Source organism: Coregonus lavaretus, assembly GCF_964263955.1.
Source record: "Coregonus lavaretus genome assembly, chromosome: 32".
In the NCBI taxonomy this organism is placed as follows: domain Eukaryota; kingdom Metazoa; phylum Chordata; class Actinopteri; order Salmoniformes; family Salmonidae; genus Coregonus; species Coregonus lavaretus.
This window is the reverse complement of record NC_140019.1, coordinates 11,904,291-11,930,046: the sequence shown is the minus strand read 5'-3', so window position 1 is coordinate 11,930,046 and position 25,756 is coordinate 11,904,291. Positions and strand designations below refer to the sequence as shown.

The following is a 25,756-nucleotide window of genomic DNA, read 5'->3' as shown; positions in this document are numbered from 1 at the left end:
AGGATGCTAAATTCTAATCCATGAGGACCTTAGAGGTAGTTTATCACTGCACTCAGACCACTGGTCAGGTTTCCAAAGTCTCAAATCAACTGCTGTCAAAAAGGTAAGAAGAAAGTGGAATTCAGGAGATAAACACATTCTACACTATTCGTCACAAATATGTGCAAATACATTTGTTCATCTTTGCCTAAAGATCCCTGTTCAAAGAGATGCATGCCTTGATGTCATTTTAGCCATTCTATATCAATTGTCAGTCTTCAAATGATCTGCTGCTTGTTTACTAATGTCCACATACATTTACAGTGTTATATTAGAAGTACTGCAAAATATGTTTTGCTTGCTTGCTCATCATATTCATTTATGTACTATGTTAACATAAGACGCAAGTCATCTCTGAGACTTCTAGAAAGCGTATTGACATTTAGTTTTGATGTGTTTCTCAGAATGGCAACATCATCTTCAAACATTTGCCCTTCTGTTTGGGGAGTCACGGTGGAAAGCTTTGGTAGCACCACAAGCCAATCAATATGGGGCAAGCCAGTTAAGGTACGCCTCTAGCAGAACTCGGCCAGTCGAGAGTGTTTGATTCATGAGTGGGGGCCCCACCCCCACTAAACACAGCCCTACCAAGTTGTGGCTGAGCGAAGCGAATGACGTCTCTGCATTTGCAGGCCGGGGACGCAGTGTTTGGTTTCCATTTTCACAGCTGAGTTTCAGGGTGACTAACAACATGGAGCCGGAGATTGAGGACAAAACGTTGGAATTAATGGTAAGCTTTGGTGACATTGGCCCCCTAGGTCGCTATTGGGAACGAAAAGGAGCCGTAGAGGCTTGAATCGAAGGCCGAACGGGGTACCAACCCGGACCGACGGCCAGGAGAGGTGGAGGAAAAAGGAAAGGGAACTAGAAATAGAGGGAGGGCCTGAAATATTGATATTATTATTTGAGGGTCCTGGTGCAGCGACTGACTAAGTCGTCGAAACCTATTAGGCAAAGTGACAGGGTAGTCCCTTATTTTTGCAATATCCAAATTGAATCCGTAACCTCATGTAAAATAGTCGAAAGCTTTCTGCAAGTCGTACGCTGGAGAAAGCCACGGATTTCGAGGTAGCTTTTCACTGCGGTGACGCTGCGCCACTCGGACCTGTGCGTCATAGCTAGTTAGCTAGCTAACTGGATACAACGTACCAGACTAAGTTAGTTAGATATAGAAATGTATATTAAAGTCAGATAAACAGAATAAAATGTTGCTCACACCCTTCCATGTGAATGTCTAAATGTTCTTCTGGTGTGCGTGCGTGTTCATGTTTATAAAGCTGCGTAGAAGGAAGTGCACAACATTAACTCGTGAGGGGTATTTTCATTGCTAACGCGCTATTATGATAGCTAAGCAACAAATAGTTGGCCACCGTGATGCATCAATAATATAATTTACTTGATTTCGACTGACATAGACAGATTACCTTGGTAACAAACTAACTATGTTGTACTTGGTTTTTCCATATTTCCATTGTTCAATTTACTACGGTAATGTTAGCTAGCTCGCAGCCTCATAGGTAACGTTAGCTAGATTGAACTAGCCAGCTGACCAGTCCAAAAGCCAATGTATCAGATTTTGGGGTGATGGCTAGCTGTTTGCCCAGAGTTCTACCTTGCAAGTTTACTTGTTGTTGGTCTGATGTCGTCTATCAAAAATGATATCTCTCTGTCAAGACTGTCAATTGGCTAACAATATAATAACATTTCAGTGTTGGTAAATAGTAGCTGGAAACACAGTAGATAGCTACAGTAAGCCTGATAATTACAGTAAAATGGTTTGTTAAAAAAGGAACCTATTTGGTTTCAGCCAGCACAAGAGTCCTCAGCCACCATTGTTTGTTTTGGCAAAGTGAAATTCCACATAACCGGACTCGCTCCTCACACCGCAGCAATGATGGCAATATTTTCACACTGAATCAGAAAATAGTAATCTCTAGGTTATTCACCTGTAACTAGCTAATAAATCTGTCAGGACTTCAATAGTTTTCCCTTTTCCTATTAGGTCAGTCATACCCCTCTCTTTAAATCAGTTAAACCATTACTAAGCTCAATGGCAAGCATCATTTGACATTGACTAAACCTATATCAACACAACAACTACCCTGCAAGTAAACTACATTGATCTTGAACTAGGATACATGTAATGTTTCTGTTCTATTTACCCTCTTCCCTTCCCTGTGTACCCTTTCCCCAACCTAGGCTATATTAGATAGCCTACTCGCACTGAATTGACAATGTACACTCATGTTATGTTTGTTCTAGATTATTTTCTGTGTCAGTATATTTTGTCCCTATGTAAATCACTAACCACATCCATAGTGTGAGAATGGAAGAACAGAGGGCGGGGCATTAGCAAAAATCAAAGGGCTGGAAATTGACGAACATGCCCGTTGCGGAATTGCCCCTCCAACTCCTCTTCCTATCCCCACCCACTTCATATATCTAATAATGCTTTTGTGTGTCTGTATAAGTATGTGTTTCTGCGCTCACTGTGCAAATGTGCGTGTAGCTCTAATACTGGTTTTTCCCCTCACTACCCCCCCACCTTCTCTTCTCATCTTCACAAACACTGGTTTGGTTACACATCTCTTCTCAACACCAATCTGTTCTTCACTCTTTCCTATTCTGTTTGGTCATATTTGTCTTCCCTCCACATTCCTCCCATTTCTTCCACTCCTTTTTTGTCTACGTATATTCTACCCCCGTTTTCATCTTCCTCCTGCTGCTCTCATCTATCCTCTATACCTCATCTCCTTTCCTCCCCCCTTCATCTCTCTTTTCCTCACTCTCTTCCCATCTTTCCTCATCCATCCCGGTCTCATGCCTGTTTTCTCTCCTTTCATTCCTCTTCCTATCTCTCTCCCTCTCTCACACAGTGCTCTGTGCCTCGCTCTCTCTGGCTGGGCTGCTCCTCGGTGGCAGAGAGTTTGTGTGCACTCAGGTGCCTGCAGAGCATCCCCTCCACCCGGGCTCACAACCAGGTTCTGCTACTCTCTCCTCTTAATTCTGACCTACCTACCGCCCCAGTCACACCTCCCTCCTCAGACCCTAACCCCACCACACCACGTACTGTGTCCTGCACCCTCCCCTGACCCCCTTGCCTTCTCGTCTCTCCCTCCCAAAAACATGCTCCTCTCTCCAGCCCAGCTTACAGGATATCTGACATATTGGCTCAATTTCATATTAAGCCTCCTAGAAAAGGGTTGATCTCTACAGACAAGCACCGCCTGAAAGATACCTCCCTCTTTCCTGGGTAAAAAATAAATAATGTTTTGGTCAAAGCTGAAGTGACACAAAGACCAAATTGCCATCAAAGACAGCATAATAGGCTAACACATGAATCACAGGAACATGATTGTATCAAGCCTGGCCAAACCTAGCTAGGCCTTGTCAAAGTGAAAGTTAAACTTCAGATAGCTAGACTGTCTCTCCCTGCCCTCGCTACTCTAAGGCTTTGGATTTGTTTTTAAACAAAAAAATAGGCCAAGTTCTGACAAGTTGTCCAGTTCACTTGACAAGAGTTGTCTAGTTAATCTGAATTAGATGAGCAGAGTTGGGGCCACTGGGGTGAAAGGAAGGAGAGGCTACCAGAGCATGTCACCTGGGGAGCAATGCTGGGTTGCCTGGAAGTGTGGTGGACAGGGGATGGTTTAGGACCCCCCCCCCACCCTGCCTGTGTTATGGGGAAAGTGAGGGGCGCCCATGGTATGCTCGCTGGCTGTCTCTGGCTGCCTGTGCCTTGCCTTGCTCTGTCTCTCTATTTGTTCGTCTGTCTGCTCTGTATGGCATTGCTGCATGAACACTAGTGTCGGCATCAGCCTTGACCCCCTGACCTTGTCTGTGTACCTGTCTGACCTGTTACTATTGGTCTGTCAGTCTCCACTGAAGAGCGACTGAAATGATCCAGTGCAATATCCGTTTCATTTTTGCAGATGAGATAGTGGAGATGTGCTACTGTTGGCTATCTGAGGAAATCCCTTATGTTTCTCTTCTACACACCTGGACAGGGTTATCAATAATCTGTGACAGGGTCAGATGACGTGTGGGACACATATATATATATATATATATATATACACACATACGCAGCCCATGCTTGTTATATATATATCTGTGAATGTTTTAATGGGCGAGAGGGTGCCCGTCTGGTTCAACCTTTAACAGTAGTTCTCCCAGCACTCTCCCTCTGTCTGTGGGTGCATCCCAAATTACACCCTATTCCCTATATAGTGCTGTACTTTTGACCCAAAGTAGTGCATAGTTGGGATTAGGGTGCCATTTGAGATGCAAACTGTCTGTTGGAGGGTTGGGTACCATCAGATTACGGTTTCATTACTGCAGGGTTTGTCTAGCAGCCATACCCACATACTGTTTAATTTCCTGTCCAGACTGCACATCACAGGGAGAGGAGATAGAGATCCGCTTACTTACATTATTAGCTAGCCGTGTGTGTGCCATTCTACTCTGCATTCTGCTACCATTTTGCTCATTTGTGTTCATTTACCTTTTAACAGACACCAAATGAGCTCTAACCATTCATTCCCTGTGTTCTTGTCTCTCCATACAGAACACATCAGTCATGGAGTCACAGAACCACGTAGACGACCTCTCGCCAAAGAAGACCACAGTTCTCACCAAGGTGTGTGTGTGTGTGTGTAGGTGGATTATGAGGGTGTGGCATCTGTGTAATATATCTGAGAGATATTAAATGGTAAAATGTGTCAATCGTCCTCGAAGTAGCACTTAATTGTATGGCAATGGGCAATTTGATTCAGTGGGAAGGGAACCCATAGTGCCGTGTGTGTAACTCTGTCCTCTGTCCCAGCTTAGTAACGGTCCTGTGATGACGGGCTCTCGTAAGCGCCCGTCAGAGGGGAACTACGACAAGGAGAAGGAGCACTGCATCGCCCTGTTTGACCAGTGGTCCGAGGCTGACCAGGTGGAGTTTGTAGAACACCTCATCTCCCGCATGTGTCACTACCAACACGGCCACATCAACTCCTACCTCAAACCCATGCTCCAACGAGACTTCATCACAGCACTGCCAGGTAACACACACTCACTTTTTTTTTTACAGACACACTTTCGCACCTGCTCATACACACGTTCACAACTTATTTTGGGTGCTTCCACTAGAGTCCAGCACAGGCATGAATTTTAAGGCCGAGCCCTACCCATGCCTGCGACTGCCAAATTTAAGGCCCAGCCCGGCACGGGCCCAAAATTAGAAATCACTTCCTTCCATTAGCTCCTGGTCTCTCTGTTCTCCCCCTCCCTGCGCAGCATGCGCTCTGCTGCTAATCTGCCTGTGTGAGTATCCATAGCAATGGCTCCACCTTGGGCTGCTCAATGACGAGACGAGAGAGTAGTTAGCTGTTAGCTAACTACTTTTCGTCACTTTAAACTCCGGAACATTATTATTTTCTGTGACCTAATCTCGCCTGTCGACTCTGACAATGTTCTGGTCTAATATTTGACGAGGTTGAAGCACTTCTGACACCAGGTTAGTCAGATATGACTGTAGGCTACTGCGCAGCAGATCACGAGCAAATGGCTCAACTTCAAAGTGTTAGTGATAGCCCAACCCGTACCCTAGTAATTGATGAAAAAAACATCCCTACCCGGCCCCCAACCTGATGTCTAGTGTCGGGTAGCAGAACTCCAGCTTCCACACACTTGCACTCATTCACACACCATGCTTACACACACTTACACCCAATCTCTCTCTTTCTGTCTCTAGCCCAGGGTCTGGACCACATAGCAGAGAACATCCTGTCATTCCTGGACGCACAGTCTCTGTGCTCTGCAGAGCTGGTGTGTAAGGAGTGGCAGAGGGTGATTTCAGAGGGCATGCTCTGGAAGAAACTCATAGAACGCATGGTCCGCACAGACCCCCTCTGGAAAGGCTTGTCAGAGAGGCACCAGTGGTGAGCATGAACACAAACGCTCGTAGTGATACTGGAGACGGAGATACAAGGAATAGGGAAGTTCTGAAGATTGATTTCTCATTGGCTTATTGTTCTGTCCGTCATCTCAGGGAGAAGTATCTGTTCAAGAACCGAACGACAGAGGTCCCGCCCAACTCCTACTACCACTCCCTGTACCCCAAGATCATCCAGGACATAGAAGTGAGACTTTAGCTCTGTCCACAAAAAACCCTCCACCCTTGTTGGTTTCAGCTTGTGGCTACGTCTCAAATGGCACCCTATTTCCTATTTAGTGGACTACGTTTGACCAGGGCTCTATGTAGGGAATAGGGTGCCATTTGGGGGCGCCTTCTGTTGTGTTCTGTATCTATAGACCGTGAGCTTGATTAAAAACGATATTTTTTCCCCATCTGATCGGTTTTTCCTCACTCACATATCTACTCTTTATTTCCTCTCTGTTTTCTTCTCTCCCCCTATTGTCTTCGTGCGTTTCCTCTTCTTGACATGTATCCTCTCTCTCCTTCCCGCTACCTGTCAACCCGCTCTCTGGTCTCTTCACCTCTACCCCCCTCCTCTCCTCTCTCTGTGTGTGTAGACTATCGAGGCTAACTGGCGGTGTGGCAGACACAACCTGCAGAGGATCCAGTGTCGGTCAGAGAACAGTAAAGGAGTCTACTGCCTCCAGTACGACGACGATAAAATCATCAGCGGCCTTAGAGACAACTCCATAAAGGTGTGTGAGTGTACTTATCTTTTTGGACAGGTCTAGATGGATGAATCATGTTATTACAGACCGTATTGCAGGCTATGCCTTTGATGTGAAACAGCAGCTTGTCTGTATCTCAGAAAATACATGAATTAAAGGATGAAAGGAGTCATTTGCCCACCCTTTGTGTGTTCCACTCATCTGTCTGTCCTGGAGAATGAGGGGGAGGAGGGAGGGGGTGGTGAGGATTTGTCTTATTGTTCTAGAGGGAGACTGTCTGTCTGACTGAGGCACTCAGGAAAGGGCCAGCCTGTCCAACCCAGCTCCAGCGCTGTAGTATGCAGAGATCCCTCCACACTGCAGGGAAATGGGGCATGAACAATACTCTGAGACCAGCTTATTCTTACCCTGACCCAAATCTCCTGCTTGATTTCTCTCCCTCCCTCTCGCTTAATCATCTTTCTACTTTCTCTCTCTCTCCCCCCCATCTCTTCCTCTATCTCTGTAGATCTGGGACAAGCAGTCTCTGGAGTGTCTGAAGATCCTTACAGGTCATACAGGCTCAGTGTTGTGTCTGCAGTATGATGAGAGAGTCATAGTCACTGGTTCCTCTGACTCCACTGTCAGGTATGACACAGTCATCATACACACACTTGGGCTTTGTCCAAATGGCAACCCTATTCCCCATGTAGTGCACTATTTTTCACCAAAAGTAGTGCACTACCATACAGTGCATTCGGAAAGTATTCAGACCCCTTGAATTTTCCACATTTTGTTACGTTACAGCCTTATTCTAAAATTGATTGAATTGTTTTTTCCCCCTCATCAATCTACACACAATACCCCATGATGACAAAGCAAAAACTGGTTTTTAGGAATTTTAGCAAATGTATATTACCAAATAAAAGTGGAAATATCACATTTACATAAGTATTCAGACCCTTTACTCAGTACTTTGTTGAAGCACCTTTGGCAGCGATTACAGCCTCGAGTCTGACGCTACAAGCTTGGCACACCTGTACTTAGGGAGTTTCTCCCGTTCTTCTCTGCAGATCCTCTCAAGCTCTGTCTGGTTGGATGGGGAGCGTTGCTGCACAGCTGTTTTCAGGTCTCTCCAGAGATGTTGGATCGTGTTCAAGTCTGGGCTCTGGCTGGGCCACTCAAGGACATTCAGAGACTTGTCCCGAAGCCACTCCTGCGTTGTCTTGGCTGTGTGCTTAGGGTTATTGTCCTGTTGGAAGGTGAACCTTCGCCCCAGTCTGATGTCCTGATTGCTCTGGAGCAGGTTTTCTTCAAGGATCTCTCTGTACTTTGCTCCGTTCATCTTTCCCTCGATCCTGACTAGTCTCCCAGTCCCTGCCGCTGAAAAAAATCCCCACAACATGATGCTGCCACCACCATGCTTCACCGTAAGGATGGTGCCACGTTTCCTCCCGACTTGATGCTTGGCATTCAGGCCAAAGAGTTCAATCTTGGTTTCATCAAACCAGAGAATCTTGTTTCTCATGGTCTGAGAGTCTTTAGGTGTCTTGTAGCAAACTCCAAGCGGGCTGTCATTTGCCTTTTTACTGAGGTCTGGCCACTCTACCATAAAGGCCTAATTGGTGGAGTGCTGCAGAGATGGTTGTCCTTTTGGAAGGTTCTCCCATCTCCACAGAGGAACTCTGGAGCTCTGTCAGTCACCATCGGGTTCTTGGTCACATTCCTGATCAAGGCCCTTCTCCCCCGATTGCTCAGTTTGGCCGGGCAGCCAGCTCTAGGAAGAGTCTTGGTGGTTCCAAACTTCTTCCGTTTTAAGAATGATGGAGGCCACTGTGGGGACCTTCAATGCTGCAGAATTTTTTGTTACTCTTCCCCAGATCTGTGCCTTGACACAATCCTGTCTCTGAGCTCTATGGACAATTTCTTCAACCTCATGGCTTGGTTTTTGCTCTGACATGCGCTGTCATCTGTGGGACCTTATATAGACAGGTGTGTGCCTTTCCAAATCATGTCCAATCAATTGAATTTACCACAGGTGGACCTGCAAGTTGTAGAATGGGGCGGCAGGTAGCTTAGTGGGTGAGAGCGTTGTGCCAGTAACCGAAAGGTCGCTGGTTCTAATCCCCGAGCCGACTAGGTGAAAAATCTGTCGATGTGCCCTTAAGCAAGGCACTTAACCCTAATTGCTCCTGTAAGTCGCTCTGGATAAGAGCGTCTGCTAAATGACTAAAATGTAAATGTAAATGTAGAAACGTCTCAAGGATGATCAATGGAAACAGGATGCACCTGAGCTCAATTTCTAGTCGCATAGCAAAGGGTCTGAATACTTACGTAAATACGTTTTATTTTTAATACATTTGCAAAAATGTTCAACAACCTGTTTTCGCTTTGTCATTATGGGGTATATTGTGTAGATTGCTGAGGAAATTGTTTTATTTAATACATTTTGGAATAAGGCTGTAACGTAACAAAATGTGGAAAAGTTCAAGTGGTCTGAATACTTTCCGAATAGGGAGCCATTTGGGGGACAACCTTACACTGCCATCTATGCCGTTATATTACCGACTAATGCTTTAACCACCCGGTATGTCAGCGTAAAACCCACAGCCAACTATACGGTAGAAATGCGTCTAGAATCCCTAGAATGGACATTGGCATTCTACAAACGTGACTAAAAAGTTGTCTTGGTCAAGATAGCCAACTGTCTCCACATCTATCTGGTATTTACCCAAGACCCACCACAGCCATCTGAACACTTCTGACTGTCACACTATCCAGCCCTAGCTACACACTGAAGAGATTGCTATTTAAATTAAATTGTGACCATTTCTCACCCTCCGATATAAGGCTATCTGTTATATTTCCTATATTTGACTCTGTGAGAGAGTTGTGATAGTCAATATTGTTAGCTTACATTTTCAATGTCACACGATGTCCAAACCTGAGGCAAGAGTGAGTGTGTGTGTGTGTGTGTGTGTGTGTGTTCGCGCCAACCCATGCCAGTGTCGGCTGCACACAGAAGCTCAACCTTCACACACTCATTACTTCACACTCTCCCTGGGAGGTATCCAAGGAAAATGTGACTTCACTTCCTTAGTGACGGCTTGACGGGCACTTGTTTGTGGCTTTGAGTCTCAGCTTTTCCAGTGTGTGTTCTGAGTGTGTTTGATCCCCTCTCCCTGTCGGACAGTGGAACTCAATAAAAACGCTCTTAACGGCTGGTCCCTAGTGTAGGTTGTGTGTTGACTGGGACTCGGCCCAGTGTCCAGCCTTGGCTGTATCAGTCATCCTTTAATTCAGTTTGCAGAGCTTTCACTAAGTCTCTCTCGTTCTCGCTCTCTCGTTCTCTTTTCACAATATTCCCCTCTCCCTATCATCCCCTCTTTTTCTCCCCCTCCCTTCCCTCTCCTTTTTTATCTACCTCCCCTTGTCCTCTGTCCCTTCCCCTTCCTTCTCTATCGCTCCCCCAGGGTGTGGGACGTAACGTCAGGTGAAGTATTGAACACTCTGATCCATCACAACGAGGCGGTGCTCCACCTGCGCTTCTGTAACGGTCTGATGGTGACGTGTTCTAAGGACCGCTCCATCGCCGTGTGGGACATGGCCTCGCCCACCGACATCAGCCTCCGGCGGGTCCTCGTGGGGCACCGCGCCGCCGTCAACGTGGTCGATTTCGATGACAAATACATCGTGTCGGCGTCGGGGGACCGCACCATCAAGGTGAGAGGTGTGTGTGTGTGTGTGTGTCATGGAAAATAAAATGTGGGACTTGTGTATTAGTGGATATGTGGGTGCACATGAGTATACCTTGTCTCTACAGTAGTTGATATTGGAGTTGTTTCCTATAAATATTGATGTCTGAGTGTCTCCCTCTCTCTCTCTGCTGCCCCCTGTAGGTGTGGAGCACCAGTACGTGTGAGTTTGTGCGCACACTAAACGGACACAAGCGAGGCATCGCCTGCCTGCAGTACAGAGACAGACTGGTGGTCAGCGGCTCCTCAGACAACACCATACGGTAAGAGACTGGCCCTGTCCTAAATCTGACCTGCCTGCTACTGTACTAATCATAGTACATACTATTTAGAACATAATGTTTAGAAATAATGCATGCAGTAATCAAGAAATATCTACATACTACACTGACTCGTACTGAGAATGCGTCAGCAAATGCACAATGGCGTTGTTTCCCGCCATTCGTTCATTTTGGTACAGCACGTCCCCTTATCTGATATCAGCTGCTGTCAATCACACATGGGTCTAGATGAAAAGCAGAAACGAGTATGACGTCCTGGCATTTCGAACATACTATGTTAAAAAAAAATGCTGCATACAGTGAGGGGAAAAAAGTATTTGATCCCCTGCTGACTTTGTACGTTTTCCCACTGACAAAGACATGATCAGTCTATAATTTTAATGGTAGGTTTATTTGAACAGTGAGAGACAGAATAACAACAAAAAAATCCAGAAAAACGAATGTCAAAAATGTTATAAATTGATTTGCATTTTAATGAGGGAAATAAGTATTTGACCCCCTCTCAATCAGAAAGATTTCTGGCTCCCAGGTGTCTTTTATACAGGTAACGAGCTGAGATTAGGAGCACACTCTTAAAGGGAGTGCTCCTAATCTCAGCTTGTTACCTGTATAAAAGTTATACATTGATTTGCATTTTAATGAGGGAAATAAGTATTTGACCCCTCTGCAAAACATGACATAGTACTTGGTGGCAAAACCCTTGTTGGCAATCAGAGGTCAGACGTTTCTTGTAGTTGGCCACCAGGATTGCACACATCTCGGGAGGGACTTCTTCTTGAGCCACTCCTTTGTTGCCTTGGCTGTGTGTTTTGGGTCATTGTCATGCTGGAATACCCATCCGCGACCCATTTTCAATGCCCTGGCTGAGGGAAGGAGGTTCTCACCCAAGATTTGATGGTACATGGCCCCGTCCATCGTCCCTTTGATGCGGTGAAGTTGTCCTGTCCCCTTAGCAGAAAAACACCCCCAAAGCATAATGTTTCCACCTCCATGTTTGACGGTGGGGATGGTGTTCTTGGGGTCATAGGCAGCATTCCTCCTCCTCCAAACACGGTGAGTTGAGTTGATGCCAAATAGCTCCATTTTGGTCTCATCTGACCACAACACTTTCACCCAGTTCTCCTCTGAATCATTCAGATGTTCATTGGCAAACTTCAGACGGGCCTGTATATGTGCTTTCTTGAGCAGGGGGACCTTGCGGGCGCTGCAGGATTTCAGTCCTTCACGGCGTAGTGTGTTACCAATTGTTTTCTTGATGACTATGGTCCCAGCTGCCTTGAAATCATTGACAAGATCCTCCTGTGTAGTTCTGGGCTGATTCCTCACCGTTCTCATGATCATTGCAACTCCACGAGGTGAGATCTTGCATGGAGCCCCAGGCAGAGGGAGATTGACAGTTCTTTTGTGTTTCTTCCATTTGCGAATAATCGCACCAACTGTTGTCACCTTCTCACCAAGCTGCTTGGCAATGGTCTTGTAGCCCATTCCAGCCTTGTGTAGGTCTACAATCTTGTCCCTGACATCCTTGGAGAGCTCTTTGGTCTTGGCCATGGTGGAGAGTTTGGAATCTGATTGATTGCTTCTGTGGACAGGTGTCTTTTATACAGGTAACAAGCTGAGATTAGAAGCACTCCCTTTAAGAGTGTGCTCCTAATCTCAGCTCGTTACCTGTATAAAAGACACCTGGGAGCCAGAAATCTTTCTGATTGAGAGGGGGTCAAATACTTATTTCCCTCATTAAAATGCAAATCAATTTATAACATTTTTGACATGCGTTTTTCTGGATTTTTTTGTTGTTATTCTGTCTCTCACTGTTCAAATAAACCTACCATAAAAAAATTATAGAGTGATAATTTCTTTGTCAGTGGGCAAACGTACAAAATCAGCAGGGGATCAAATACTTTTTTCCCTCACTGTACTATAAAACTTCACATACCCAAAATGCCTACTATTTACAACACAGTACGGGTATTCGCACACGGCCAGTCTGTGATGTCTTGTTTCACTGGGTTTATGGGGCATAGTGGGATGTATGTGTGTCAGATGGATGGATAGATACACACAGAGTGTACAAACCTTTAAGAACACCTTCCTAATATCGAGTTGCACCCCCGTTTTTTAACTGTTGTGCGCGAAAAACCCCAGCAGTGTTGCGGTTCTTGACACAAACTGGTGCGCCTGGCACCTACTGCCATACCTTGTTCAAAGGCACTTAAATCTTTTGTCAAGCCATGTCTCAATTGTCTCAAGGCTTAAAAATCCTTTAACCTGTCTCCTCCCCTTCACCCACACTGATTGAAGTGGATTTAACAAGTGACATCAATAAGGGGTCATAGCTTTCACCTGGATTCACCAGGTCAGTATGTCATGGAAAGAGCAGGTGTTCATATATCCTTCAGAAAGTATTCATACCCCGTTTACTTTTTCCACATTTTGTTGTTACAGCCTGAATTTAAAGTTGATTACATTTAGATATGTTGTCACAGGCCTACACGCAATACCCCATAATGTCTAAGTGGAATTATGTTTTTTGAAATGTTTACAAATTAATTAAAAACTAAAAGCTGAAATGTCTTGAGTCAGTAAGTATTCAACCCCTTTGTTATGGCAAGCCTAAATAAGTGCAGGAGTAAAAATGTGTGTAACCAGTCACATAAGTTGCACTTTGCATTTTTCAACGACTACCTCATCTCTGTACCCCACACATACAATTATCTGTTCGAGCAGTGAATTTCAACCACAAAGACCAGGGAAGTTGTCCAATGCCTTGCAAAGAAGGGCACCGATTGGTAGATGGGTTAAAATAAAAAGCAGACATTGAATATCCCTTTGAGCATGGTGAAGTTATTCATTACACTTTGGATGGTGTATCAATACACCCAGTCACTACAAAGATTCAGGCGTCCTTCCTAACTCAGTTGCTGGAGAGGAAGGAAACCGCTCAGGGATTTCACCATGAGGCCAATGGTAGGGCTGTGACGGTAATTGAATAACTGTGTAACTGATGGTTATGGATGAAGACCGCCATGAAAATAAAATAACCGTCAAAACCGTTTAAATAGGCCTACATCAATTTTGGGATTACATTTTTTTACCAACTTTCTTTTCATGTCGATAAACTTTACATAATAGCGGGAGTGTTTACTAAGGATTATAAGCAATTGTTTTGCTGACTTAGTCTGTCAAACTTTCTAGATCTCCTTCTCTTTCCAACTGTCCTTTGATGCTTGAGCAGCTAATCCCTAGATGTGAGGGGTTGTAGAACGCTATAGGCTATGGGACTTCAGTAAAAAAAAACAATGTGATATGTGGACTTTGTTTTATACAATGCATGTTTTCATTGCTTGCTAGTAAATAAATAAATCGGTATTTTTAAAAAGTTTGGATGTGTCTGACTACTCATTAATTATTCAACAGCAGTCGACAAGGTTGTTCTGGTTCTGAGGCTTGTAATGCAGTAATGTTGTGTCAAATGGACAATGCACCAATCCTCTCCAACCTGACATGGTATAATTTGATATGGAATCTTTTCTTAATTTATAGACTAATCAACGCCGGTCCTGGCCGATATTCCTCCCTAGGCGAGACAAAATGTTTAATAATTGCTGCCCTCCTATCCCCACAAGTAGAATAGTAGCCTAGGCTATACAGCAGTGCACTTTTTTAAATGTATTTTTTATTTTACCTTTATTTAACTAGGCAAGTCAGTTAAGAACAAATTCTTATTTACAATGACGTCCTACACCGGCCAAACCCGGACGACGCTGGGCCAATTGTGCGCTGCCCTATGGGACTCCCAATCACGGCCGGTTGTGATACAGCCTGGAATCGAACCAGGGGGTCTGTAGTGACGCCTCAAGCACTGAGATGCAGTGCCTTAGACCGCTGCGCCACTCGGGAGCCCATGTGGTAGCCTACAGTTTGTAAAACATGCAATTTACCGGTAAGCCCTGTCGTTTGGTTACATTCATTTCTGCATGTATTAAATACTCTCTGAGTGGAAACGTTGTTTGCAGAGTTCACAACCTGCTACTCTTGTGAGAAACAAGTTTTGGTTTATTTCATACCATTTACGTGATCCATGTGAGCAATGAGCATGTGTCTGGTTTCTCTTTCCTGTTAATCTTGACAGGGCGCATGCGCCTGAGCACGCATAGAGGTACCTGGCCTGCTTCTCGCAAATGTCAAATGTAGGATAGTGCCCAGCTGGGCTTCTCAGTATTTTATTTATATTTTTTATATAGTAGTTACTCACAGTTTTTGAAAAATCTTTCCAACACTACCCCTCGATAATCAGCTGATAAATAGGCTACGGACATGTTTCCTAATGTAGCCATTCTGGACTCCATCTCTTTAATGACTCACGCCCTTCATGATTTAATCTTGTAAAAGGCTTATTTTCAGTAGCTTAGGCTACATTATTTCTCTCATTACGGCGTCCTCTCTTTGAAAACGATATGCCTCTGCCATCGAATGACCGCTGCAGTAGGGTCTGTGAAATTATGCAACTATTTCGAGAAAAGTTGGAGAAAACCCGTCGGACTTCGTTTGAATGGTTTTGTGCGTCGAAGTAGGATCTGTATGTATTTCTTTTTTATGCGGAAGAGGACAAGGTAGGCATATCTTTATTTTGACTCTTAATGTTGTGTCAATACGAAAATGCGACAGATCCTCTCCAACCTGGCATTTCTTAATTTGTTGATTTTAATATTTATAACACAGGTGGCTGGTGGCACCTTAATTGGGGAGGATGGCTCATAGTAATGGCTGGAACGGAATAAATGAAATGATATCGTACTCATTCCATTCACTCCATTCCAGCCATTATTATGAGCCGTCTTCCCCTCAGCAGCATTCTGTGATTTATAGGTAATAATAATAATGAAATGCCATGATAATAACGAAGTGTAATGGCTTGTTTCAAATAGGTTTTTATTAAAAAAGCATATCCATGTAAACAAATGTATAAACAGAATTGTGACCTCCCCCTGAACTGTTATGTCGGGGACCGTGTATATTGGCCTGGCCAATTACCGTAACCTCAAATTCCAAGACTGTCAGAGCCCTAGCCAATGGTGACTTTAAAACGGTTACAGAGTTTAATGGCTGTGATAGGAAAAAACTGAGGATGGATCAACAACCTTGTAGTTACTCTACAATACTAACCTAAATGACAGAGTGAAAATAAGGAAGCCTGTACAAAATAAAAAATATTCAGAAACAAGCATCCTGTTTGCTATAAGGCACTAAAGTAAAACTGCAAAAAATGTGGCAAAGAAATTAACTTTTATGTCCTGAATACAAAGCGTTATGTTTGGGGCAACTCCAACACAACACATCACTGAGTACCACTTCATATTTTCAAGCATGGTGGTGGCTGCCACATGTTATAGGTATGCTTGTCATCGTCAAGGACTGGAGTTTTTATGATACAAATAAACGGAATGGAGCTAAGCACAGGGAAAATCCTAGAGGAAGACCTTGTCTGCTTTCCACCAGACACAGGGTGATGAATTCACCTTTCAGCAGGACAATAACCTAAAACACAAGGCCAAATCTACACTGGAGTTGCTTACCAAGAAGACTGTGAATGTTCCTGAGTGGCTGAGTTACAGTTTGACTTAAATCTACGATGACCTGAAAATGGTTGTCTAGCAATAATCAAGAACCAATTTGATAGAACTTGAAGACATTTTAAAATAAGAATGGGCAGAGGTTCCACAATCCAGGTGTGGTAAGCTCTTATACATTTACCCAGAAAGACTCACAGCTGCCAAAGGTGCTTCTACAAAGTATTGACTCGGATGTGAATACTTATGTAAATGAGATTTCTGTTTTTCATTTTAATATCTTAGCAAAAAAAATTATATTTCTAAAAACATGTTTTCACTCTTTCATCATGGGGTATTGTGTGTAGATGGGTACGAAAGAAAAAACATCAATTTAGAATTCTGGCTGTAAAACAAAATGTGGAATAAGTCTAGGGGTATGAATATTTTCTGAAGGCACTGTACTAATAGGTGCCGCCCTTTGCGAGGCATTGGAAAACCTCCCTGGTCTTTGTGGTTGAATCTGTGCTTTCACTGCTCGACTGCGGGACCATACAGGTGGTTGTATGTGTGGGGTACAGAGGTAGTCATTCAAAAACTCTTGTTAAACACTATTATAGCACACAGTGACTCCATGCCGCTTATGTGACTTGTTAAGCACATTTTTACTTCTGAACTTTAGGCTTGCCCTAAATAAGGGGTGTGAATACTTTCTGAAGGCATTGTGTGTTTGTGTGAATGTATTTTCTTTCCAGATTATGGGATATTGAGTGTGGAGCGTGTTTGCGAGTGTTGGAAGGTCATGAGGAATTGGTCCGCTGCATTCGCTTTGACAACAAGAGGATTGTCAGTGGTGCATATGACGGGTGAGTAATACTCACTAAGTTTATAGATTATTTTTCCAATACACACACACACTGCTGTTCTCTACTGACCTTGTCTCCTCTCTCTGCAGTAAGATTAAGGTGTGGGACTTGCAAGCTGCCCTGGACCCACGAGCCCCAGCCAGCACCTTGTGTCTGCGCACACTGGTGGTGAGGATCTTTGTGTGTGTTTTAATGTCTGGTCTGTTTTAGGCCGTAGCCTTACGCGGTTGTCATGTTGGTGTGTGTGTTTCAGGAGCACTCGGGGCGCGTGTTCCGGCTGCAGTTTGACGAGTTCCAGATCATCAGCAGCTCCCATGACGACACCATCCTCATCTGGGACTTCCTGAACGTGTCGACCAATGGACAGTCAGAGGGCCGGTCCCCCTCACGCACCTACACCTATATCTCCAGATAGCAGGTAACACAGACACACACGCGCACACACAACTCTGGCTGGGAGTTTCTGACCTGTCTCTGTCCTTCAGGTGGCGACATCCCCTGCAGCGATTCCTGGAGGAGCTGAGATCTGATTGGCTGATGGAGTGTGTGTTGCAGAGAGGAGCTCAACTCGTCCTCTTCTTCCTCATCCTTCTGTCCATACACCCGTTCTGACGAGGGTTTAAGTCTCCCACCACACCCCTGAAACACACACACTGCAACTCAACCCACTGTTGAACACATACACCCCCACTCACGTTCATATTCTATCACTAATTTATGTTCTCCAGTCTACACTAACCCACCACAGTAAAAATGCACATCTTACACCTAACCTTACCAAATCATTTACCTTTTAGAAGTCCTACCTTAAGCTCTAGTTCTTCAGTTCTCACCCACAACCCTACCTAGACACACACATGAGCGTATGGACAGAGAATAACCTTGGAGCTGCAGTGTGGGAGATGCTCTTTATCTCAGCTCTGAGTGAGGAAGGATGAGAGATGGAGTGAGTTAGTTAATGAGTGAGTGAAGGATAAAGAGCCCACTCCATCTATCCTGGTTCCCTCTCTCCTTCTCCCTGGGATGAACACTTGTTCGGAACGCGGAACACACGTGTGTGAACCTGTGAAATGCGGCATAGACTAATAAAAAGACTTGGTGTATTTCTCCGTCACCATGGAAATGGACTTGCATGTTGAGGATGCCGGGATACATCATCCTGGCGATACCTCTGCTCTTTCCTTTTACGCCTGTTTTACTTTCTTAATATTTTTTATTATTTTGTTTTTTATATTTTATTTGACATTTTGTTCTTGGTAAAATTATACTAAGCATTGTTGTTCTCTTTCTCTGTCTGGTATTCTCTCATTGTTTTTGTCATTCTCTCGCTTTTCTCACTAGTTTCCTCTCACCATCTCTTTCTCTATCCATCCATCTTTCTCTGATCATCTGTGTGCTTGCTTTAGTTATGAGAGAAGCTGGAACTCTGAATGCAATTTAGCTGTAAACTGAGTCCTCTTGTCAAAAAATTGTTCTACATTAAAATGATTTTTTTTTAAAGAAAATTATATTGTGAATAAAGTACTTGACAGTGATCGGGTATTGAGCCAACTAAAACGTGAATGACTGTATTTGTCTGTTTGTGTATCCCTTTGTGTCGTTATTGTGTGTGTGTGTGTGTGTGTGTGGCTGCATCATTAAGTGTGCCCAGATGTGTGTTAGCGTCTGGGTCCTTGAAGCTAAGATCTGTATTTGTTGAAACTGCCATGTCCGTTTAGGATATTACAACGACAAGGAAGTTACTTAAAACAACACTGTTCTTTCCCCTCTGACGTCATCGCACGCCCGCTAAAACAGCAGAGAATGTACTGCGTTTTACTTTTCTATTTTTCTCTCAGCATTGTTGGGAAAGACCCGTAAGTAAGCGTGTCACTGTACGTCTACACATGTTTACGAAGCAAGTGACAAAATGTGATTTTGAGGTTTATTTTTATCACGGTACCAGGCACGCTACCCTGTGTACCCTGTTTTATCAACAAAACAATAACAAACACGCTGGGGCGAACAGTGGTGCTGTTTCACAAAATGTGGATACTAGCTTTAATGACCATTTCAACATCTTTGCAAATGGGTAGTATACTTGGTCATCATTAACGTGTCTGTGCGCGTCTAAGGTTTGCCACCTGGTGGCGCTCAAACCCTAGTGTTTTACTGAGCCTGCTATGGTGAAACGCTAGTCCTCCTACCCAAGTAGTTACACCGCTTATATCCCATTATAACGTGTTCTAATACACTACCCACTCGTATGAATAGGATAACCAACCCTGTAGTTTTCCTTAAAGGTACTAGAGATGGGAGTACAGCTTTGATAGATGTGGACCTAAAGTGGCTGCTGCGTTATTTTTTTTGTACCAGGTTGTACCATAGAGCTTGTTGCATCCCAAATGGCACACTCTTCCCTATGGTCCCTGGTCAAAAGTAGTGCACTGTATAGGGAATAGGGTTCCATTCATGACTGGGATAGCTGAGACTCTTGGGTAGAGTTAGGGAGTAAATGTACTGTAGAAACAGGCTCCATACCAGTAGCCTTTGTCCTTCACCTATGGATGGGTGGGTTGAACTTTTTTATTTTAAGTTGTGTGTGTTGGAGGGGGAAGAGGAGAGTGCTCGTGTTGTGGGATATGGTAGAGTACTGTGTATAGCACTGAGTGTGAATAACTGGTGTCATATGGATGGGCGGCAGGTAGTTTAGTGGTTAAGAGTGTTGTGCCGGTAACCGAAAGGGCGCTGGTTCTAATCCCCGAGCCGACTAGGTGAAAAATCTGCCGACGTGCCCTTGAGCAAGGCACTTAACCCTAATTGCTCCTGTAAGTCGCTCTGGATAAGAGCGTCTGCTAAATGACTCAAATGTATTGTGTGTGGGATGGTGTGGAATTGGTCTGTGTGTGTGTGTGACTGTGCACTTGTTTTCCTACATATCAGGACCCCAATGTCCTGAAAAGTCAACATTTTTGGAAGGTCAGGACTTTTTTCAGGTCCTGATTTTTTATAGATGCTATTTTAAGCTTAAGGGTTAGGTTTTGGGGTTAGGGGTTAGAAAAAATATAGATAATTAACAGTCACATTTTTACACTCAAAAGTTCTGAAATTTCAAAAAAACAAAGCTGTGTGTGAGACCGTTTTGAGTGTGTGGAGTATGGGTGTGTGTGCTTCCTCTGGGTCTGCCGGATTTTGGCCCATAATTCCTGGAGCTCTCAGGTCACCGCTCCATTCTCACTCACATATTTGGCATTCTTTCCCCGACATGATTACCATACACCTTCTACTCTGGGTTTGGCTCCGCAGAATATTTCCATAATTCCGAGTGGAACTGCAGCGACGTTCCATAACCCCCCCCCCCCCCCCCCCCTCCCACAGTTCAGATTCCCCCCTCTCATGCTCCTACCTTCCTTGGAATCCTTGGGTACGGACCTTTTTCCCCCCTGAGTCAGCTGTTTGTGTCTGCCGATGTGATTGTGTCATTTGGCAGCGACATCTCTATAAAGACCTCCCGGGGGGATGGGGAAGTAGGTAGTGCGTAAGAGACGTGCTGCATCTCAATAGTCCAAGTTTGGTAGTTCCCTTTCCCTTATTCCTTTCCTTCATCAGATGTGAGTAACCCGCCAGTAGGCAGCCACCATATTGCTTAGTTTTACCTATCCTGTTTTTACAGTTCAGTGCAGATGAAGGAAAAGGAGGATTCTTTACAAAAGCAGGGATGGCCAAAACCAACTGGAGACACTCCACTCTAGAATAATTTAGTAAAGCGGGGACCTCCTGGCGAGAGCCAAAAGAGGTAACAAAAGTTAGTGAGGCAGAGAAGCGTGGTGGATGCCCTATGCTCCCAAGGGGGCCAAGAGGATTTAATACAGTAAGTCAAGATTACATTTATTGTGATGCAACCATGTTGAAGTCGCATGGTAGTGCCCTGATAGAATCGTGTGTTGGGATGGTGGTGGAGGGTTGTTGGTGGGGTGAAGGGGGTCAGGTGTCAGCCTATGTCTGTAATTGAGAGCAAGAATGAGAAAAATAATACTACTGCTTTGCAGAAGCCTACTGTTATTTTCCACAATGCTTTCAGATCAGTGGTCAGGCATATAAGTAGGGTAAGAAATGAAGGTTTTGTTAAGCTAATTTGGCCCTACAAGACCCATAACATAATATATTTCCAAAAAAGGAAACATGGCTGCCCAAAAGAAACCTGGCAAGGAACCGTGGACAAGGAGATGAAGGACTGGCCTGTCATGGAAACAATCCCCAAAATGGTAGAAGATCAGCAGCGGTCGCACTCTCTTGTGGAAGCCTTATGTTCCACATAGTTAAGTAAGTAAATATTGTCATGTTATGATGATGATGAAGGGGTTGTTTACCTGTGTATCAGTGGAGGCTGCTGACGGGAGGACGGCTCCTAATAATGGCTGGAACAGAGCGAATGGAATGGCATCAGATGTATTTAATACCGTTCCACTTATACCTCTCCAGCCATTACCACCAGCCCATCCTCCCCAATTAAAGTACCACCAACCTCCTGTGCTGTGTATAGATGCTTTATGACACAGGAGACAAGTTTCTGTAAGCAGGTTTACTGACTTGAGAAAGACTGCTGCACACAGAGCTGAAATAAATAAAAGAAATAATTTTATAATAATAACAACAATTATAGTAACAATCATAAAAAGATCGCTTATTTAGTTTTTTTTGTCATCTTTATATAACTTTTAATAAATTGTTCCCTTTAATATTTTGTGTATAAGACTTTGGTGTTCCACTGAATGTCCTGGTAGCAGCATTCTGTATCCATGGTATCGCACAGGAGTGTCATCCCCTGGGTCGTTTCTATAGCAACGCATATATGAAGAGAAGGCACCCTTCCCCCACACGCCCGTCATCACCCTCTGATCCTATAAGAAGAGGGTATTCTGTCCTGGCAGTGGGACTTGGGGAGGTGTCATGTCACTGATCTCCAGTTGTCTTTGGTGGTCGTTAGATTTGGTTTGTTTTTGGTTCAGCTTGGTTTGTACATTCCAGTTCTTAAAGCTTCCGTCACTTCAGTGAGTTGCTGGGGGAGGTTACCTAGGGATAATTTAGGCCTCTAGTCCCTCTCCAGATTCCCCCCAAATGGTCTTTGGTGCCCATACACTCACATACTGTACATACATTCACATTCTTTCAATTCATTCATTCACCCCAAGTTTCACAGATTCTCCTCACCTAGGGGGTGAGACAGAGAGAAGTGCGTCAAAGCAGTCCATCCATTTCCTGTGTTCCTCTTGCTGTTTGTCCACCTGTTGCTCCACAGTTTCTCTCATGACACCACTGTCCCATAGACCTCCTGTCTGTCCATCTGTCTGTCTCTCCTCTCTGTCTTTTGGTCCATTAGTGGATATCATCCAGTGAGTCCTGGACAGTGTCAGATAGTTGTACTGGTCCAAGCCTGTGAGTAAGGTTGGGGCTATCACAGTGTAGCTAGCTTAGCTACATTTTAGCCCTTAAAAGGAGTTTAAACCCGCAGTTTCGAGAACACACTGAACTCATTCTTGTTTAACAGAGCAATAGCGTTTACCTTAAAGCATGGCTGCTTGCTAAACCAACAAAGTGACCGGTTTTTGTTTGTCTATTCTAAACTAGAGCTTAACTGGCCAATGCTAAGTGACAGTGCAATAGCACCATTATGTTCAAGCTTGGAGGTTGGAGGGAAACAAGGCCTCCACAAGTTGGAAAGCCTGGTCATCATTTAGCTAGCTTTCACAGGCCTTGTCATAGTTTCTGGGCCTTGCAGGGGAGTGGGCCAGGTCGATGGGCTAGTTGTGATAACAGGGTTATAAGCTAGTGGCCTTCAGTCAATGGACAGAGATAGTGGAGCCTGGGGCAGTGACAGCTAGTAGGGCCAAGTGTCAAGTTAGTGGATGTACTGTGGCACTAGCACAGTTAGTAAACCTACCAATCAGGGTCTAGAGGAGGGTACATGTTATCCCAGTAGTGGGAAGCGTTAGGTGGGGTCAGGAGTGTGGGTGTAGCACTGGCCCATTATCGATTAGCTTCAGGTACAGGTGCAGTGGATGTTAGTCGGGTCCAATGGCGCTAATTAGCCACTTAGCCAATTAGCATGTATTAAAGTCCAGAGGAAGGGTCAATGTTATCCCATTAGCGGTTACTGAATAAGCAGGTACAGGTGGCAATGGGCAGTGGATGGATGGTAGCCGTTAGCATTAGCTGCTAGCGGGTCCCGGTGGCACGGACCCTCTTGCTCCTCTTGTTGACCGTTGTGAAGCGGAAGGGCGTGGTTTCAGGGTACTCCCCGGGTGGGAAGCGTTTCATAAAGTGGACGTCCTGCTGGTTGGGCAGCGTGTGGGGGCCGCGGCGAGGGCGCCCCCGCTTGGTGAAGCCAACGTACCAGCCGGCGTAACGTGCCGACATCAACGCGGTGTAGTGGTTCTCCAGAACCTTCTCCACGAACACGCAGTCTTCACTTTTATTACTGGCCTTCTGAGAGAACAGAGACACAAATACACACACACAGAGAGACAGGAGGAAAGAAGAGACAGATCAGCAATCCATGTGAACTCATTCAATCTGAACAAAAAAAGGAATGCTCAGGAATGCTCAGGAATGCTCAGGAATGCTTCCAAACAGTACTTTTTTGGTATATTGTTGTGATTCATGCCATAAGCCTATGATGCTGTAATTGTTTGAGAACATGAGAAAACAGAAGAGGTCTCACCTTTCCCACCAGCTTGCCGCGGCGGTTCATGCACAGGTAGAAGTTGGTCTCTTTGCCACGGATTCTCACCTGGCTACCAAAGGTGTCGGCCTCCACTACGAGCTGGGCTTGTGAAGGGACAGACAGAGGGACAGACAGACGTTAGAGCCACAGACAGATAGAGCACCAAAAACAAAGGGACAGAAAATAAGGGAGGAGGAGGGATAAAACTCGACAGAGTGACAGATATAGCCTACATTAAACTGACAGGTCAATTACAGACAGATGTCGAAGCGAGGACAGACAGACATTTGGGTGAGCAGATGGTTGGTTGTCAAAGAAGCCTGTTTAAAGACTTCTTACAGGAGACTGGTCACCACAAATGGGGCTCGTAAAAAAAGATACAGGAAGACATAAGGACAGCCGACACAGAGCGAGGCTACAAAAGAAGAAGAAGAAGAAGACTAGCAAACATTGCGGGAGGGATTGTTGTTTTAAGAGTGTGTGGTGTGAGTGTGTGTTCATCATGGCGTTGTGAAGCTGATTCAGTGTGTATTATAGTGCTGCTTCCCTTCTCTTCTAATAACACTGCCCTGACTCCATGTCTTTAGAGAGTGCTTGTGCCTGTTTTTAAAAGAAATGCCTAAAATGGTTCCTACATGACCTTAGTCAACAAAGGGGTCACAAGAAATCAATACCCTTCTCTCTCCCTCTTCTTCCCTTAACTCTCCCCTCCTCTCTCTCTCCCCCTCTACATGTTTGCACCTTCACCCCTCCCCTATTTTCTCTGTTCTCCCCCCTCTTTCTCTGTTCTTTTATCTCTCACAATGCTTTACTGCCATTGCCTGATGGTGTTAACCACAGTCTTTTTTCTTTTGAGAACCATTTGTCAAGAACAGATCTGCTCCTGGAGCAGTAGTAACGCTGGTGTTGAAGTGGTATGTTTGTGAAGAGCATGGTTGTGAATGGGAGAGCTGGTAACATGAACCCCATTCATCTACACAGAGGAATATGAACACCAGCGTTAATGCTGGGCTTCTTTCCTAAATTGATCCTCTGTGGTTTAAGAATGGGTTAGGCATAATTACAGACAGAGAGAGAAAGGGGAAGGGAGGGAGGAGTGGGGGAGGGATGGATGAGGGAGGGAGGGGAGGGGAGGGGAGGCAGCCTGCTGTTTTAAACCCAGAGAAGACAACTGGGAGGATGAAAAATCAATGGATAGATCGATGGGGGAGATGAGTTTCTAACACTGCCTAACACTCTACCTGCCAGGCTTCTCCCCCTCTCTCCTGCTTTCTCTCTCTTTCTCTCTTTCTCTGTGTGTCTCTCTGGTGAATCATTGAGTCAGCAGTCAGTCGATGAGGTCTTTGTGCTCCTGAGACAAGCCCACTGCCAAGGCTTGAGGAGTATGTGTGTGTGCTTGTGTGCCTGCATGCCTGTCTCCGTGTGTGTGTGTGTCTTACCATATTTGTCTCCGTCCTCTCCGCGGGCGCTGATGCGTCTCCCCAGCACCTGGACGTGTTTGCCGCTGGTGCGGCTGTAGAGCTGGTAGACCCGGTGGTGCCGCCGGCTCATAGCGTCTCTCACCCGGGTCTGGTTCTCCACGTGCACGCTGAAGTTAACCCCATCCACACCAAACACCTGCTGCACACACAGGACACACAGGAACCAATAAGACTACTACTGCTGCTGCTACTACTACTACTACTACTACTACTACTACTACTACTACTACTACTACTACTACTACTACTACTACTACTACTACTACTACTACTACTACTACATGTTCTATCCTCCACTCCCTCCATCCTTGGGGGAAGGATATGAGATCACGATGAATGGCAACATGACACAAAATCTAAAGGTCCTGAATGCCTTTGTCTACATGCATTTACTGACATACACACATATACATACCAACATGTACTCATATACACACATCTAGCTTCTCACCTGCAATGGATTGCACATC

At 44.8% G+C, this 25,756-nt stretch overlaps 1 protein-coding gene and 1 pseudogene across 2 annotated transcripts in view; one reads left to right on the top strand and one right to left on the bottom strand.

Annotated features, from left to right (window-relative positions):
- The first annotated feature begins 196 nt into the window (after positions 1-196).
- On the top strand, positions 197-18,663 carry LOC311107783 (F-box and WD repeat domain-containing 11-B-like; annotated as a pseudogene). The gene is made up of 13 exons: positions 197-769; positions 4,607-4,678; positions 4,865-5,087; positions 5,780-5,966; positions 6,077-6,167; positions 6,562-6,699; positions 7,181-7,299; positions 10,125-10,374; positions 10,551-10,669; positions 16,992-17,102; positions 17,192-17,270; positions 17,356-17,520; positions 17,588-18,663. The product of its transcript is annotated as an F-box and WD repeat domain-containing 11-B-like (transcript).
- A 4,634-nt stretch (positions 18,664-23,297) lies between these two features.
- LOC311107785 (fibroblast growth factor 18-like) overlaps positions 23,298-25,756 on the bottom strand; it is a gene marked incomplete at its 3' end in the record, with an annotated part of 6,598 nt that continues 4,139 nt past the window's right edge. Inside the window, exons 2-5 of the mRNA XM_084150328.1 lie at positions 25,738-25,756; positions 25,245-25,425; positions 23,803-23,909; positions 23,298-23,567 (exon numbers count right to left, since the gene is read on the bottom strand). The exon at positions 25,738-25,756 is cut by the window's right edge and continues 21 nt beyond it. Coding sequence (XP_084006454.1) covers positions 23,298-23,567; positions 23,803-23,909; positions 25,245-25,425; positions 25,738-25,756 — 577 coding nt within the window. The remainder of the gene's footprint in view (positions 23,568-23,802; positions 23,910-25,244; positions 25,426-25,737) is intronic.